Here is a 14,824-nt window from a genome sequence, read left to right on the forward strand (position 1 = left end):
TTTTTTTTTTTTTTTTTTTTTTTTTTTTTTTTTTTTTTTTTTTTTTTGTGTATTTATTCTTAACAACATCAACAAATTGTCTTGCTCTTTGTGGCCTGTGGGGGTTTGCATGATTTCTTTGAGGCTTTTGAGTTGAGAGGAATGATGTAATCGTAAGAGGGGTTGAGAGGTTTAAGTAGGATGTGTGGTCCCTTGTTTGGCTTCATGTTTTTTTTTACTACAGTGTAGAAGTCTTTTTGTAATTATCCTTAAGTCTGTCTGCTATCTTGTGCATAAATTTATGATTAAGTTCTTCCCAACTGGCTACTACTTTGTATTACTGATTGTTTTTTTGGTCAGTTTTGATTCATTATGGCATTGGTATAATATCATTGGGATAGCTGTGTTTAGTGTTCGGTGTGATAGAATCTATAGTCTGTGTTTTGTTACCCTGTCTATGCGTGGCTTCTTATTGTCAGCCTTTTTCATTGGTTATATGCCTTTTTTTCTGTTTTTTTTCCCTCCTGAATTCTTAGGTGATCCTTCCTGCCCTTTGTTTTATATAGATCCATGGTAAATAATAAATGAAATCTACCCAGGTGATAGCTGCTTCCCTTGGAATTTTTGTTGGGTTTGCCTTTGCAATTTTGGTCATCGCCATCTCTGGAATAGCTTTCCTTTGGTTTTATGGAAACTTTTGGACAACATTGCTGATCATATCTCTTGGAGGTAATATCTTTACCTTTGGAACTTGCACAATTTTTCTGTTCATGCTAACATCACGACAAGTCTCATTCATTGAGGTGTTGCACCACAATTTTCAGGGTTGGCATTTATATTGAGCCATGAAAGAGTTGCACTTTTTATCACCACTTTGTATTCGGTATATTGTGGATGGGTAGGAACTGGATGGCTTGGTTTGCTTTTGGGCCTGAATTTGTCGTTTATTTCAAGTGATGCTCTTATTTATGCCCTAAAGAACAACATGAATGAGCATGGGAGATCAAATAGATATCCTGAACAAGCAGCTGGGATGCAAGATCAGCCTGGCTTCTTTCAGGATGATCCTATGCAAGCATCGTCTTCTGAATTCAGTGCAGGTTTTGCTGCTGATCGTAGTTCAGGCACACCTTCAACCAGTGGAGCTGATTCTGAGCTATCTTCTGAAGATGAAGTCATTCGTTTGCTGAATTGTACAGATTATTATGCAGTTTTAGGATTGTCTCGGTTTGAGGATATAGTTCCTTCCCTGCTCAAGAAGGAATATAGGAAAAAGGTGAATTTCTGCATTAATGTTGGTACAATTTGCATAATCTATTCACTGTTCATGTAGTTATAGTCATTATGCTCCATCTCGTATTTTTCTTTTGGATTGCCATTATGCTTCGTCTCACTTATATTTATTAGTCGTGTCGTACTTCTTGGAAATTAGATGTTTTTTGAAATATTATCTTGATTATCTGCGGAAGTGGTAATTGGTATATATCTAGTTTTGTTGAATGAGCTTGTATAAACTGGTTATCAGGCAATGTTGGTCCATCCCGATAAAAATATGGGCAATGAAAAGGCTGCTGAAGCATTTAAGAAACTTCAAAATGCATACGAGGTGAAACATTTCCTTTGTATTATATTGTTCTTGAGAGTTGTATGTTTCTTTTATTTACTTATTATTATAATTTTTTTATAGGTTTTACTTGATTCATTAAAGCGAAAAAACTATGATGATGGACTGAGAAGGGAAGAGTTGCTAAATGTTTTCCGCAGGTTTCAAAGTGCTTCACAGAAGGTATAACCCCCATCCTCACACCCTCCCACACACACAAAAGAAGAAGAATAGAAAGAGAGAGAAAGATAAAGAGATTCACCTTATAAAAAATTCTTTTAACCTTCCTGACACGTCTCCATTTATAGAAAGGTGAAAAAAAAATTGAAATTGAGCTGCAGTGTTTCTTTGGTAATTAAATTATAAGGCAAGTTGTCGACAAACACGAAACATGACTTAAGTTTGGATCTTGACAATCTGAACCCATTCATCACCATAATTGTGTTCCAATTTATATTGTGAGGTAATGCTTGTTCTCAATGGAAACTTTGTACGCCTAGACATTGGGATTGTATAAAGCTAGATGATATTGGTTTTTGGAAACCGTTATTGACACCGATTAATTCGTCTATTGCTCATGTTCCTGTTGGAAAACCTGTTTTGTCCTTCCATAATATTAACAATGGAATGACATTTCACATGTTGAGATGCTGACTCGGTTCACTTGTAGCAAGGAGGTAAAGTGAATTCTTCCTCCAAGTTGTTAACAAACGACTTGTTCTATGTGACCTTTCCTACCAAACTAAATAATAATAATAACAACTTAAGTTCCATTTTTTAGCATTTAGTCTAACTTGTTAGTGGTGAGTGTAGAAGAGTGATGAGAGATTGCTAGCATATCATCTATAGGAAGGTGGATAATGTAACTATGCTATTATTATTTTTGATTAATTATATAAAGTACCTTTGAACTTTGCATTTATTTTTAAAATATCCCTATTCTTTTAAAAGTTGAAATATTACCCTTGACCTCTTATTAACATTTCACAACTATTGTTCGAGTGGAAATCCATTGGAATGTTGGACGGAAAATCGACATGGTGATGACTTGTAACAACATAACAATGACTAGGATGCTTGTCTGAGCTAAATCCGACTTTTTGTTCAACATTTGATTTTTCTATTCCAAGGGCAGTCTAAAAACATTTATAAAATGTCAAGGGTAGTATTTCAACTTTTGAAAGAATATGAAGATTCTTTTACCAGGGGGCAAAGTTCCGGAGTATTTTTTTTTTCATAATCTAGCCTTTTCTTTTCACATGAGTATGTTTTAAATTCTTTCGCCTGATGACTAAAATATTAAGTTGCATAATATATTTGGTTCCTTCTATTGATAAACTACCCCATGGCACATAAAATGAAGAAAAGAAAAAAAGAAAAAAACACACGAGCACAAACACCCAAAAACAAAAAGGAAAATAAGATTTAAGTCGTGTAGTCAGTAGAGACCTAAAAATTTTCAGTTCAATGCACTTTTAGCTTTTCGCTAAGAGGTTTCCCTGCAATTGTAAATGATACTTGAGCTATGAATTAAGCTCTCGAGATTGTTTCTGTGTCCAAGTTTTTTGTTTGAGTATCTTATGCAAATTATTGATGCATTTATAGAGTGGAGGGATTGGTCCATTTGCATCTTCACAATCAGCCACAGATAGAGAGGATCTTTCAGGTGAATCAAGACGAATAGCCTGTAAAAAATGCAACAATTTTCACTTATGGATTCACACTAGGAAATTGAAATCTCAAGCAAGATGGTGCCAGGTCTTTCTCTTCTATTTCAGACTCTTGATTTTGTTTGGTTTTCTGTGCTCTAGTATCCTAGTGATGGTACGGTATCCTCGCATTTTCTAACAGACGCTGTATGTATTGTTATGTATATTTACTTCTCTAAAGGAATGCAAAGATTTTCATCAAGCAAAGGATGGGGATGGGTGGGTGGAGCAATCTTCTCAGCCTTTTCTCTTTGGATTACTGCAGAAGGTATGTTTCACTTACATGTGGATCTGCTTGTTATCAAGACGTGATATGATTTGATGTGAGGATACGTGTTGAATTACTTGACTTGCCTGTTTTCACTTATACGGTGCTTATAGAAAATGCTATAATGGTGCTCATAAAAATTGTTTAATGTTGTTTTTAGGGTATTCACGTAAATGTATTTGTTAGAACACAAACTAGGTAATATGATTGCTGAAAAATTCAAGAAAGGTACGGCATAGTGAAAGTTTGGAACTCTGTTACTTAAAAGATACTGCATGCAAATAACTCATATCTTCTGGTGCTTACATTTATTATTCTTCCATAGATATAATGAACTGAAGGCCTATCAGTATTAGACCGTACCTGGTCTCTGTATAATTTCAGTGAAAAAAGTTGGTGTGAAATGTTGTTTTTTTTAAGCGTGTATGTTTCTATCATAACGCCACATATGATGTTCTCTGTGCAGGTAGATGCTCCTTCTGCATATGTATGTGCAGAGAGCAGAATATATGATGCTACCGAATGGTATATTTGTCAGGTAATATCTGTAGTGGGCTTTTCATATGCATGCATCTCAAGCGATTTTGATGGCATGTTTCCTTTCTTGTCCCCGCTGATACATGAAGAAATATAAATGTATGTTGCTGATTTTTGCTGCAGGGAATGAGATGTCCAGCCAACACCCACAGGCCAAGTTTTCATGTAAACACCACTACCAGTGTACCCTCTAAGCAAAACACCAGTAGAGGATCAAGTTCTAGCCAAAGAGGAGGCCAAATGCCTCCATCAAATATAGAAGAGAACATGATGAACATGACCGAAGAAGAGTTATTTGAGTGGTTTCAGAATGCCGTTCTAACAGGTGCGATCGACAATGGTGGTGGCAGTGCCACGGAGAGCCCATCGGCTAAAGCAGGAGGAAGTTTTAACAAGAGTAGTAGCAACAGTGGGAGTGGCAACAAGAAAAAGAAAAAGGGAAAGAAGCAATGGTGAAATTGAGGTTGAGACCATAGTTGATTATAGTAATTTTGAAGTGTATGGTAGTAATTCAACAGCCGGATCAGGTAAGTAAGTTCATTATATATACAAGGTAGCACCCATCATAGGAAATTTCAAAATGAATGGTGCAGAGATAGGAGAGCCACAGAAGGATGGCATCGAGAGTTTGTATATAGCGTTTTAAGTGTCGTAAAATGGCTGGACTTCCCTAAGTTAAAACAGGTTGGAAATGTATCCAAGAACCCTAAGATATTGCACTAACCTTAATTATGAGGAATTATTTGGAAGATAGCCTCCAAATATGGCTGCTTCGTCCATTGCCCACTTTTTAGTCAAACAGGTTCTGAGTTCCTTTTGTTTTCCATCCAAACCAAATGGTCTCTTGGAAAATTACTCGAAAATGGCCCCAAAATTAAAGTGTTTATGTTTGGTTTTTTACTAAACATATGTGTCAAATTCATCTTATTTAAACGTTCCTGACAATTTCGTTGAAAAATATTGAAAGAAATTTAGTTTTTTCACATAATGATTCAAGTATCTTCATTTGAGTCTTCTCGAGAAGGTTCAGGTTGTGAGGTAAAGACATGAGTACATGTTTTTATTCTTCCTATTTTTACACTAGTATAGTCTTTAGTGGATTTGGTATGATGCTAAAATGAGAAAATAAATTTTCTAAATGAGTTCACAAATACTAAAAATGAGAAAATAACTTTTCCTAATGAGTTTATGACCCTTGTCTCAAACAGGAAAAAGTGTCAATGCTAACACCGGTATGGAAAATGGCTTAAAAATGAAAGTGTTTAAGTTTGATTTTTTTACTAAAAATATGTGTCAATATTTGAACGTTTCATTGAAGAATATTGAAAGAAATTTAGTTTTTTTAGGTAATGTTTTGAGTGTCTCCATTAGGGTCTTTTCGTTTTAGATCATTACACTAAAGGCTTACACTCTGCTCCTTGGAAATGCTATGTGTCACAACCTAACTATGAAGAGAGTTAGGTTGTGACTCTTACATTGCGACAAGAGAAGCGCCGACCCTCAACCTAACTATGAAGGGAGTAGGTTGTAACTCTCACATTGCGTTAAGAGAAACGGCAACCCTCAAGTGACACCCATCCGACCACACAAGCACTTAAACTAGTGGCGTTATGCGACCGAAGAGGAGGGTGCATTATCTATAACACACCATATAGAGTGACCATTGAACAGAAGTCGAGAGGCATAAGTAAGATAAAGACTACAAATAGACAAGTGGCAAAGATAGGCTTGTTGAAGGGCGGCACCGGGCCTTAACCTCCAAAGTTGAGGTTTCAAAAAGGAATTTGGGTATGCGATTTTGGAGTTAAGTCCGTTCATATGAAAGATGAATGCTTGTTAAATTTGGTGTCAATTGGACAACGAACGAACGCTCCATGACAACATTTGACCGTTCACTAAAATCATGTTATGCGTGGAGTATTGAAAATGTCTCAAAATTTACTATAGGGGGAGCCATGATGTCAGCTCTCCTGTGGCCTAAGCGAGCTATCCTATGGCACATGCGTGAGTCACAGTGAAGGCGAGTGTGCCAAGACGAGTGTCTTAGGCGACTTCATTTAAAATGTATTTTTCAAGAACAGTACCGAGCGACACGAGTGTGTCGGTATTGCACCTCAACCAGAATGTTGGAGGTTGGATTATACACATGCTATTCAATACGGTATCCGTAAATGACATGACATGGGCACGGGAAGGCTAATGCTTCGATAGTACCCAGATAGACAGATGTTCTAGATGTCCTGATGAGATGAGCGACACGTGGGCCCGTTCCTAATAGCATGACCGAGTGAGTTGTGATGGTCGACTACGTCTCGAGACTTGGGATGATGTCAAGACACGTGGGCATTTCACATTATACAATTCACGCAGGATAATTAAAGATACAGTAAAAGGATTTCCAAGGCTAATACTGGGCTTGTTCAACATCATATTCCGAAGTGATGGATAGAGCATTTGGCCGCCGGTTGAGACCACCTTTTGACCCTTGTGCTGATGGCTTGAATTTCCATCATAGCCTGGTTCCTTATGTTGGAGGAAATCCAAAACTCGAATCTGCTGTCTCCAAGGAGGTATTCCCTGAAACTCGAAGATAATTTTAAGCATGTATTGACACGAGATCAAATTATACATACATGCATGACACTAACCACAATCCCACGAGCCAATATTTCAACTTGTAGAAGGTCTTCTGAAAGTAGAAACAGGTCAATATGCAGCGAAAAATGTTGAACCATATGGAGTAACTATGGAAGAGTTCACGCAGCACATCTCAAATCTGCAGAATAAGCTTGGACGTGCTGGGCTGAAAGATGAAGGCATTGTGGTACCCAACTATGCAGGTGCTGAGGGTAAGATTTCAGGCAAGGTGATTGTGGGAGATCAGTATGTTGAGGATTGAGGATTGTTGATTGTTGGTATGAGTAAGGAATACATCTCCATTGGTATGAATAAGGAATACATCTCCATTGGTATGAGGCCTTTTGGGGAAGCCCAAAGCAAAGCTACGAGAGCTTATGCTCAAAGTGGACAATATCATACCATTGTGGAGAATCGTGATTTCTGACACAGTAATCACTCTCGTACGTAAGAACAACCAAGAAGATTCTCAAGATTGTGTATGGTGGGGGGTAATGATCGTGTTCCTAGGGGATTTTCCAATAATAATCAAGATTTACTGAGACAGATTCTTCCATTATTACTACAAATCACGTTAAAATGAATGTAGTGGAAACCATTTAACCATACAATGAACAAAAGGTGGATTCCCTGCACAATATATTGCAAATCATGTATGGGAAAACATATACGCATGGTGACCCATCAAGATGCCTGAAGAATTGACATTACCTTGTTGATTCATTTTGCAATAGACATCACACGGGCGAGAAGATACCATCCATGATAACAAGAAGGTGCCAGAAAAACTCAACATTGGCATGTTGCTCCAATTGGGCATGTGCCATAGAATTTGATTCCCCGCTATTCAATTTAGAGAGCAAGCCAAGAAGAGCATAACCTGCCCAAGCATCCTTAAGAACTCTACAAGTGTGTTCAAGCAAAAATCTCTCAGTATGTACGTAATCTGAGGTCACAACTACATCTGAAATTGGTTTTATGAACGTCTTTCGAACTCACCATCTTACCGCTTTCCCAGAATATCGTCCAAAATGTGAATTGGACCCATATGACCTAAAGAGTCAAAGAAACACCGAACCAATACATTCCATGTGGCAAAGTTGGGGCAGATTCCTTGATTCATTGCCTTGTGAAGATAAGTAATGGCTTCTTCTATATTTATCCAATTGCAGGCACCCCATATGAGGCTAGTGTATGTGATGATATCTGGATGCCACTCCTTCATAGTTCTAACTCGTTCCACCAGCTGAACTGCAGTCTTAACCTTCCCCTGCTTGCAATAGGCATGTATCATTGTATTATATGTGATGGCATCCGGGGTAGTGCCCCCCACAAGTACTTTACAAAAAAGTTGCAACGCCTCTCCAAGCATGCCAGCTCGAGAAAAACCATATAAAATGGTATTATAAGTCACTAAGTTTGGCTGTAAATTTCCCTTTTCAATCTCCTGGAAAAGCCCAAAAGCCTCTACGTACTTGTTCGTCCTGAATAGAGCATCAAGTAACTCATTGTAAGTTGTGATATTAGGGAGACACCTATGTCCTTGCATTCGATCAAGCACTTTCATTGCCCATTCTACTCTTCCATTTCTACACAAACCTTTGATGAACGTGTTAAATGTTACAGTATTTGGAGTACAGCCCTCAAGAGTCATCTTCTCCATAATAGAATTGGCTTGGTCAAACATCGAGTTTTTACAAAGGACATCCACCATGCAGGTATAGGCCACCACATTAGGACAACAACCATGGGATATCATTCTATTCCATGTCTCAGATGCACCAACCAAATCACCAGCTTTTGCAAAACCATCAATTAGAGTGCTGTAAGTAGTTACATTAGGGAGACAGCCACTCCTCTCCATCTGATCACATACTTGTAAGGCTTCTACCAAACTCCCACTATTGCAAAGACCATGAATAAGAGTGTTGTAAGCGACTACATTTGGCTCATAACCATCCTTTATCATAAGCTTCCACAATTCAAGAGCTTCATAGAATCCCCCTCTCATGAAACAACCCCTGATCAATGGCGTAAAGGTTTGGATATTGGCACTACAACCTCTAGAAAACATTTGAGCCAATAATGCAAAAGCTGACTCAACATTTCCCGACTCGCAAAGAGAATTTATAATACACGAATATGAGATCACATTAGGGTCAACTCCATTTACCATCATTTCACCCAACAACTTGATCGCTACCTCAACTCTTCCTTCTTTGCACATCCCATCAATCAAAGCATTATAAACAGGAACACTTGATTTAAATCTTCCCGCTAGCTCTCTAGCATCGTCGATCTTACCCGCTTTACAAAGTGAAGACACCATAGTCGTATAGCTAACCGCGTCGGGTGGGCAGCCCTTACTAGACATTTCAACAAACAGCTTGTGTGCAGCATCAACCCGATCATTCTTACAAAGCGCCTTCAAGAGTATATTATATGTAAAGACATTAGGAATTAATCCGTCTTTCTTCATATTAATATACACAGGATTGATCATCTGAAACCTGTTTTCAGTCAGCAATGCATCCAAAAGATGATTGTAAATCTTCACTGTCGGCTTGCACCCGAACTCTGCAATCCGATAGAGCATCTTTAGGGCTTGCTCGGCGGAGCCTGCGCGTTTGTGACTATTTATTATACTTACAAACAAATCTTCGCAGCAATTTACGCCATCCATCTTCATTTGCTGTAAAATGTATTGCACCACATCCATTTGACATTCACGGCCGAGCTTCTCAATCATGAGCTTATACGTGGATGCGGTGTGTTTGAAAGCGTTTGAATTGGCTACAGCGCAGAAGTATTGTAATGCCGATGAAAGATTGCGTTCCTTTTTCAATTGTTTGAGCACATCGGATTCGTGCAGAAGGTGTTGTTTATTGGGCTCACGGGGATTGATGATGGGGCTTGAATTTAGGACGAAGGGCATCAGGGGTTTCTGAATCTTCAGCAATAAAGAGCAACCTTCTTTCAAATACATTGTACAAGAATTGTGGGAATAACCAAATTCAGAACCTTGAACAGAAATAAATCCGAAGAACTCAGCTCTTCCGGAGTAAGATTCTGAGGGGATGGGTCAATGCTCACTTATTTATATCCTTCGGAACAGTGGCGGCGGCGGATCCATAATTTTATAAGTAATTCTAAAAATATTATAAATTATACACTCCATAATTTTAGTTTAATTTTAATCTTTAGTCCTCCACTTGCCAAAAATAAAATAATAATCTTTCATCAAGAAAATGGAACTATATTTTTAAACCCAAATTAACTGCTAATTTTTTAAAATTAAATTTAGAAATTTAAGATATATAAAATAAAATAGGGTGGAGTATGAAAGCACCAAAATCAAGCCAAGCCAAGCCAAAGTAAATATATCTCATCCATAATTGACATGTAATTTTTTGAAAGTTTAGAGATTTGAATTCGATAACTATTACCTTTCTCACTAATATCATTATTTGACTTGTGAATGAATCATTAATAAGGTGGAAATTTCCTCCAATCAAACTACTTCTCATTTGATAGTTTGATTATGTGTAACTTGCGGGAAGAACGCTAGGAGTCCAAGAGTATACACTCTTTTGTCATACAATGAAGAGTCGAGTGACATGCCAGCAAATAAAAGCGGTTTGTGTTGAGGTGTCAAAGAAATGCAAGTAAATGGAAATGAGGGAAGCTTGGAAAGGAAATTTGTTATTCATTTGATATTGAAAAGTAAGAAATTTGGGTGAAGAACAATTGATTGTATGAAATAGAAGACCCCCATCTCAAATTATCTAAAAAATTGGCCTAAAGTGATGGGAACATGTACTTTATTTCATTTCATTTCATAATTCACTAAGATCAGTGGGGTTAACCTGTAAAATAAATTCCGTGCTTCAATACTCTCGTTTGGAGTCGAATGCTCCCTCTTGTCTTTCACAGAAAATTGTAATCAACTCCAGTGCCCTTCTGTACAATCTTTATTTGATTTTCTCCAATTCTCAAACCTGCATGGCAACCATGAACAAAGATGATAATACTACAATTTAGACTTCAGTGATATCTGTACTCTTTACAGAAGGGGGTGAGGACTTTTTACCAACACTGGTGGCACTTTGAGGAATACAAAGGACAAGGAGTAGAGGATGCCCATGATTGCACCTCCACTGATCATGTTATACATAATGCGCTTATTGTCCTTGCTAGGTACAAATGCCGTTTTAAATGTATTTGTCAGCTCAGACAGCCTGTAAGAAGCCTGCATCCAAGCAAACACCTCAGCATTTTCAATATCATCAAGACGTGAAAGTAAATAACTAATACTGACCGCCATCAGTATGATAGTTGTAAGCATGAAGTTTAATAAAGGATAGTCAGGGATGATAGTCAGCAACAATTTCGGCTGGGCATCCGGAGCATTTGATCTGGAAGAAAGTTAAAAAGACCATTCTCAGAGTTAGCACGAACATGTTTTAGCTTAATATCGTTAATGTGACTGCATATATCTTTTCGTTCAAGCCACTTTGTTTAATCTTAGTTACAACCGCATGATTTTACTATATTTTATTGACAAGGAAACCGGTAGGATATTTAATCCTAGATAGGAGGCCACTATTGATCAATAGGCTAACTTAGTTGCCCAAGTCCACCGTTAGCATATATCGTCCTCTTTGAGTTCTCTTCCAAGACTTCCCCTCAAGGTTTTTAAAACACGTCGAACTTTTCACATATTTACAAAGAATGCTTCGTTCTCCTCCCCAACCGACGTGGGATCTCCCAGTATATCTTAGATTTGATATTTATCTTTTATGTGTCAGACTGAAGAAGAAAACCTGGGATTATTCAAAAACTATATCATGCCTGGAACAAAACATACCAGCTGAAAAAGGAGGTTCATACCTTAACCAAATATGGAACTGCGAGATGTATGTGTCCAGTGAAATCTTTCCAATCCAACTGGATGAGTTTAAAGCAAGTACAAGTTATATTATATGACAAAAGAAAGCACTAAATGGGTTGAAAGAAGAAATTACCCGAAAACGAGCAAAGTATAGCTACGGGTACTCTGGGTAACATTTCGTATACATATATAGGCCCTGCTCCACAGGAACAAGACAATAATAAATAATAATTAACACAGTTTTTGTACTTCAGGCTCCAATATATAAAGAAAAGGTTCACATACGTAATGGGAATCCAGGAAGTGTAAGGATGGTACTTGTTGTAAGTAATACTGTCCAATTTGAATATGTATTCATACCACAGATATGCAGCCTGAAAGGTCAAATAACTCTGCTTCAACAAGAGGAGGACAACACCAAGAAACGAATACGCTAATTATCCAACTAAAAAAACATTCTACCATTGAGGATGTCACAACAATTGTCGTTTTGATCAATATCCTGCGCTTCAGTTTGGCTTCGTCTAACTTTTCAATCCATTTCTCAGCCTATCAAAATCATCCTTTTCATTATAAAGAATTTCTTATAGGGAAAATCCAGTTATGATAGCGATTGCAAACTTACAGTTGGATAATAGAAAGCATACAGCATGCCTAATATCCAAATATAGCGATCAAGCCCTGTGCGGAAGTGCCACTCATACATAGGAGGCAACTGTTCTGCCAATCGATTTGGATCCTTGTATCCTGCAATAATTTGAATCTTTAGGTTGGTTGCCAAAACTCCTCTGTCCTCTCAAAGATAAAATAGATCCAAAGGGTACCTAAAATGAAGGTAAATGGTTTCCAAAGCACATCAAACACTCCGGGTATTTCCCATACTATGATAACGATCAAGAAGCAAGCCAAGAATTTCACAGCAATGACGGATCTAATCTCATTATACTTGTTCAGAATACCAACAAAGCCGTATACCGTAAGAGAGAAAAAAGTGTGCAAGGGGCAGATATAGTATAGCATGTAACTGTTGTCAAGGACAATGCAGCAACCAAACACCAAGAAATTAAGCCGCCACATCATCTGCTCAGCACAAAATGTAAAAAGTGGCACACATAATAACTAAAGAGCAAGATATTGAAGAATCATAGGAGGGCAGGCGCATACCTGAGCAAATCTGGAAAAGCTAAAGTCTTTGCGAACATAGTAATACGAAAAATTCCCAAATCCAGTCATCCACACATATGCAGCAACACAAACACGACCAACATTGTAAATTTCTCTTGCAGCGAAGTAATGGTACATCAAAAAAATCACCTATACAAGAACAAAGAAAAACTGTAACTATTCTTAAAAGCGTTCAACCCATTTAAAAAACGATGATAATTATGTGAAGGAGTGAACTGACCTGCATCCATCCTTTCCACTCCTCAGTTTGATGCCTATTCAAGAACAGTAAGGGTTTCACTGAAAATGGCGATTTATCGAGATGTATCTTGAATGAAGTTATAGCTGACACCATGATGAGAAGGAATAAAAGGAAGAAGAAAAGATCTCGATTGTAACTCTGCAAAAATTGACCATGTAAACAAATATGTTCAGTACAAACATGTCTCTCGATAAAAACAAGTTAAATTACTGAATGATCTAAGACACCTTCTTTGAGGATTCAAATATATCGGTACGGTCACAAATGTAGAAATATGCTAAAAGAAAACCAAATTCACATCTGTAAGAAAGAAAGAAAGAGAGAGTTATATTCATAAACAAGAGATCAAATTCATAATGCATATAAATATTTAGCTTAAATTGTATGCAATCGTTTACGTACGCTGCTCTGAGTAGCATTCGATTTTCTATCAAGAATGACTCTTCCAGCATAATGAACCTAGCAGGCAAAAAACAAAATTAGTAAACCTAAAGCATCAGCAGTTGACATTGGAAGAAAAATCCATGGTTTCTTTGATAAACCTGAGAAGATTAGAGAAAGAAGGTGGAATTCGAGCTCCATAAGGACTAGGCTTGATAGCTCCACCATCTAATAAAACAGCTCTATCATCTTCCTTTACACTAAGACTTTCCGCCTCAGCCAAACCAACATCAGAGTCTCTTCTAAAAACGTATCCAGATTCAGTATGCAAGATGTTTAAGAATGAAAATCTTTTCAGCTAGGATATCAACTTACACTTTGGAAGAGATCGAATTATTTTTAAATACTAAGTACTCCGAATAAATCCAGGCTACGAATGTGGTAATAAATCCGATTAGAAACGAAACCTGTGGCAATCAAGCGACAAAAGGAACATAAATTCGTGACCTAATAATGGAGCATGCGAACGAAATCATATGAAAAACCACAATGTTAAAGAAGTTCACAACAGAATTAGCTTCTTTCACTGATAATCAAACGAATTGAAATAGTTCGAAAGTGATCGGAGTACAAACCTGACCGTGCGTCACAGGACCTAACAAGATCATTGCTACGAATTACCGACAAAATTCGAAATGGAAGAAGTCGATCAGAAGTGAAATTTACAATACAGCAAGAAGGATTACCAACGGTTTGGCATCCGCAAGAACAATCGGAGGAAAATGGAATAGAAGGATGAAAACGTAAGAGGATGAGTGAAGAGAAGTGCTCCATTGGCAGCATATGTAGGCAAGAGAGTTAGAGATGAATCAAAGAAAGAAAGAGGAACGCTCGAAACAATAAATGTAATGCTCTAGCAGTTCTTCAGCTTCAACTCCCCAACAATGTGGCGTTTTTTCAACAATGTTGCTTCAGACGACGACGCCGCCGGAGTTTCTTCCGGCGACCCAGAGGGGGTGGCCGAAACGGTTAGTCATTCCCAGTTTTCTTTATTTCTCTACGGTTCCACTGCTGCGGAGTTCTGAAAATAAATAAATAAATAATAATAATAATAAATGTAAAGGAGTTTAAAACTTTTTAACTGACCAAAAGACCAAAACGAACTAATAACTTTGTAAAGCATTTATGTCATTTTTGTTGGTTTAATTATAGGTTTCATAATTAAAAAAAGAAAAAAAGATCAGTTAACTTATAGTTTGGGAAGAATGAATATATGTTCTAAAGTAAAGATATTATAAAATGAGGTTTTATTAATAAAAGGAGAAAACCAATTATAATGTCCTCCAAGTATTTTAAATATGTTAGGTAATAATTTGGTAACAATCCTGTTTTA

General features: G+C 37.3%; 3 protein-coding genes across 9 annotated transcripts in view; 1 reads left to right on the top strand and 2 right to left on the bottom strand.

Annotated features, from left to right (window-relative positions):
- LOC111436883 overlaps positions 1-4,880 on the top strand; it is a 7,967-nt gene extending 3,087 nt beyond the window's left edge. The window contains exons 3-10 of one of the 3 annotated variants that reach the window (XM_023074672.1): positions 579-708; positions 804-1,255; positions 1,505-1,585; positions 1,667-1,765; positions 3,188-3,340; positions 3,473-3,559; positions 3,720-3,757; positions 4,026-4,090. In XM_023074672.1, the coding sequence (XP_022930440.1) occupies positions 579-708; positions 804-1,255; positions 1,505-1,585; positions 1,667-1,765; positions 3,188-3,340; positions 3,473-3,559; positions 3,720-3,757; positions 4,026-4,029 (1,044 nt within the window). In that variant the 3' untranslated portion in view covers positions 4,030-4,090. Of the gene's footprint in view, positions 1-578; positions 709-803; positions 1,256-1,504; positions 1,586-1,666; positions 1,766-3,187; positions 3,341-3,472; positions 3,560-3,719; positions 3,805-3,979; positions 4,098-4,219 lie in introns of those variants that run through there. The other 2 variants (XM_023074673.1, XM_023074671.1) reach the window with 2 other exon arrangements.
- A 1,328-nt stretch (positions 4,881-6,208) lies between these two features.
- On the bottom strand, positions 6,209-9,850 carry LOC111436965 (pentatricopeptide repeat-containing protein At3g48810). Of its 3 annotated transcripts, XM_023074776.1 has the most exons (3): positions 7,741-9,850; positions 7,445-7,636; positions 6,209-6,673 (listed from the first exon to the last, which is right to left on the bottom strand). In XM_023074776.1, the coding sequence occupies exons 1-2, from the start codon at positions 9,717-9,719 to the stop codon at positions 7,471-7,473; spliced, it is 2,145 nt and encodes a 714-aa protein (XP_022930544.1). In that variant the 5' UTR covers positions 9,720-9,850; the 3' UTR covers positions 6,209-6,673; positions 7,445-7,470. The 3 variants fall into 3 exon arrangements, with proteins under 3 accessions (XP_022930544.1, XP_022930543.1, XP_022930545.1); XM_023074775.1 differs by lacking the exon at positions 6,209-6,673 and having other exon boundaries at positions 7,426-7,636; XM_023074777.1 differs by lacking the exon at positions 6,209-6,673 and having other exon boundaries at positions 7,548-7,636; positions 7,733-9,850.
- A 599-nt stretch (positions 9,851-10,449) lies between these two features.
- On the bottom strand, positions 10,450-14,483 carry LOC111436966 (protein REDUCED WALL ACETYLATION 2-like). Of its 3 annotated transcripts, none has more exons than XM_023074780.1 (16): positions 14,067-14,483; positions 13,807-13,898; positions 13,593-13,730; positions 13,453-13,509; positions 13,278-13,350; positions 13,030-13,188; positions 12,789-12,938; positions 12,449-12,704; positions 12,250-12,371; positions 12,087-12,173; positions 11,910-11,998; positions 11,758-11,820; positions 11,624-11,680; positions 11,052-11,148; positions 10,824-10,982; positions 10,450-10,731 (listed from the first exon to the last, which is right to left on the bottom strand). In XM_023074780.1, the coding sequence occupies exons 1-16, from the start codon at positions 14,097-14,099 to the stop codon at positions 10,726-10,728; spliced, it is 1,638 nt and encodes a 545-aa protein (XP_022930548.1). In that variant the 5' UTR covers positions 14,100-14,483; the 3' UTR covers positions 10,450-10,725. The 3 variants fall into 3 exon arrangements, with proteins under 3 accessions (XP_022930548.1, XP_022930546.1, XP_022930549.1); XM_023074778.1 differs by having other exon boundaries at positions 13,593-13,733; XM_023074781.1 differs by lacking the exons at positions 13,807-13,898; positions 14,067-14,483 and having other exon boundaries at positions 13,453-13,490; positions 13,593-13,629.
- Positions 14,484-14,824: the final 341 nt, after the last annotated feature.

Source organism: Cucurbita moschata, unplaced genomic scaffold, assembly GCF_002738365.1.
Source record: "Cucurbita moschata cultivar Rifu unplaced genomic scaffold, Cmos_1.0 Cmo_Scf00060, whole genome shotgun sequence".
Taxonomy (NCBI): Eukaryota; Viridiplantae; Streptophyta; class Magnoliopsida; order Cucurbitales; family Cucurbitaceae; genus Cucurbita; species Cucurbita moschata.

Excerpts from the sequence above, each read along its gene's own strand:
- LOC111436966 (XM_023074778.1), bottom strand. The coding sequence starts at position 14,099 with ATGATCTTGTTAGGTCCTGTGACGCACGGTCAG. Across the intron at positions 11,681-11,757 it reads TATACTTTGCTCGTTTTCGG|TTGGATTGGAAAGATTTCAC; the intron begins GTAATTTCTTCT and ends AAACTCATCCAG. Across the intron at positions 11,149-11,623 it reads CAGTTCCATATTTGGTTAAG|ATCAAATGCTCCGGATGCCC; the intron begins GTATGAACCTCC and ends ACTTTCTTCCAG.
- LOC111436965 (XM_023074776.1), bottom strand. The coding sequence starts at position 9,719 with ATGTATTTGAAAGAAGGTTGCTCTTTATTGCTGAAGATTCAGAAACCC. Across the intron at positions 7,637-7,740 it reads GACGATATTCTGGGAAAGCG|AGTTCTTAAGGATGCTTGGG; the intron begins GTAAGATGGTGA and ends ACACACTTGTAG.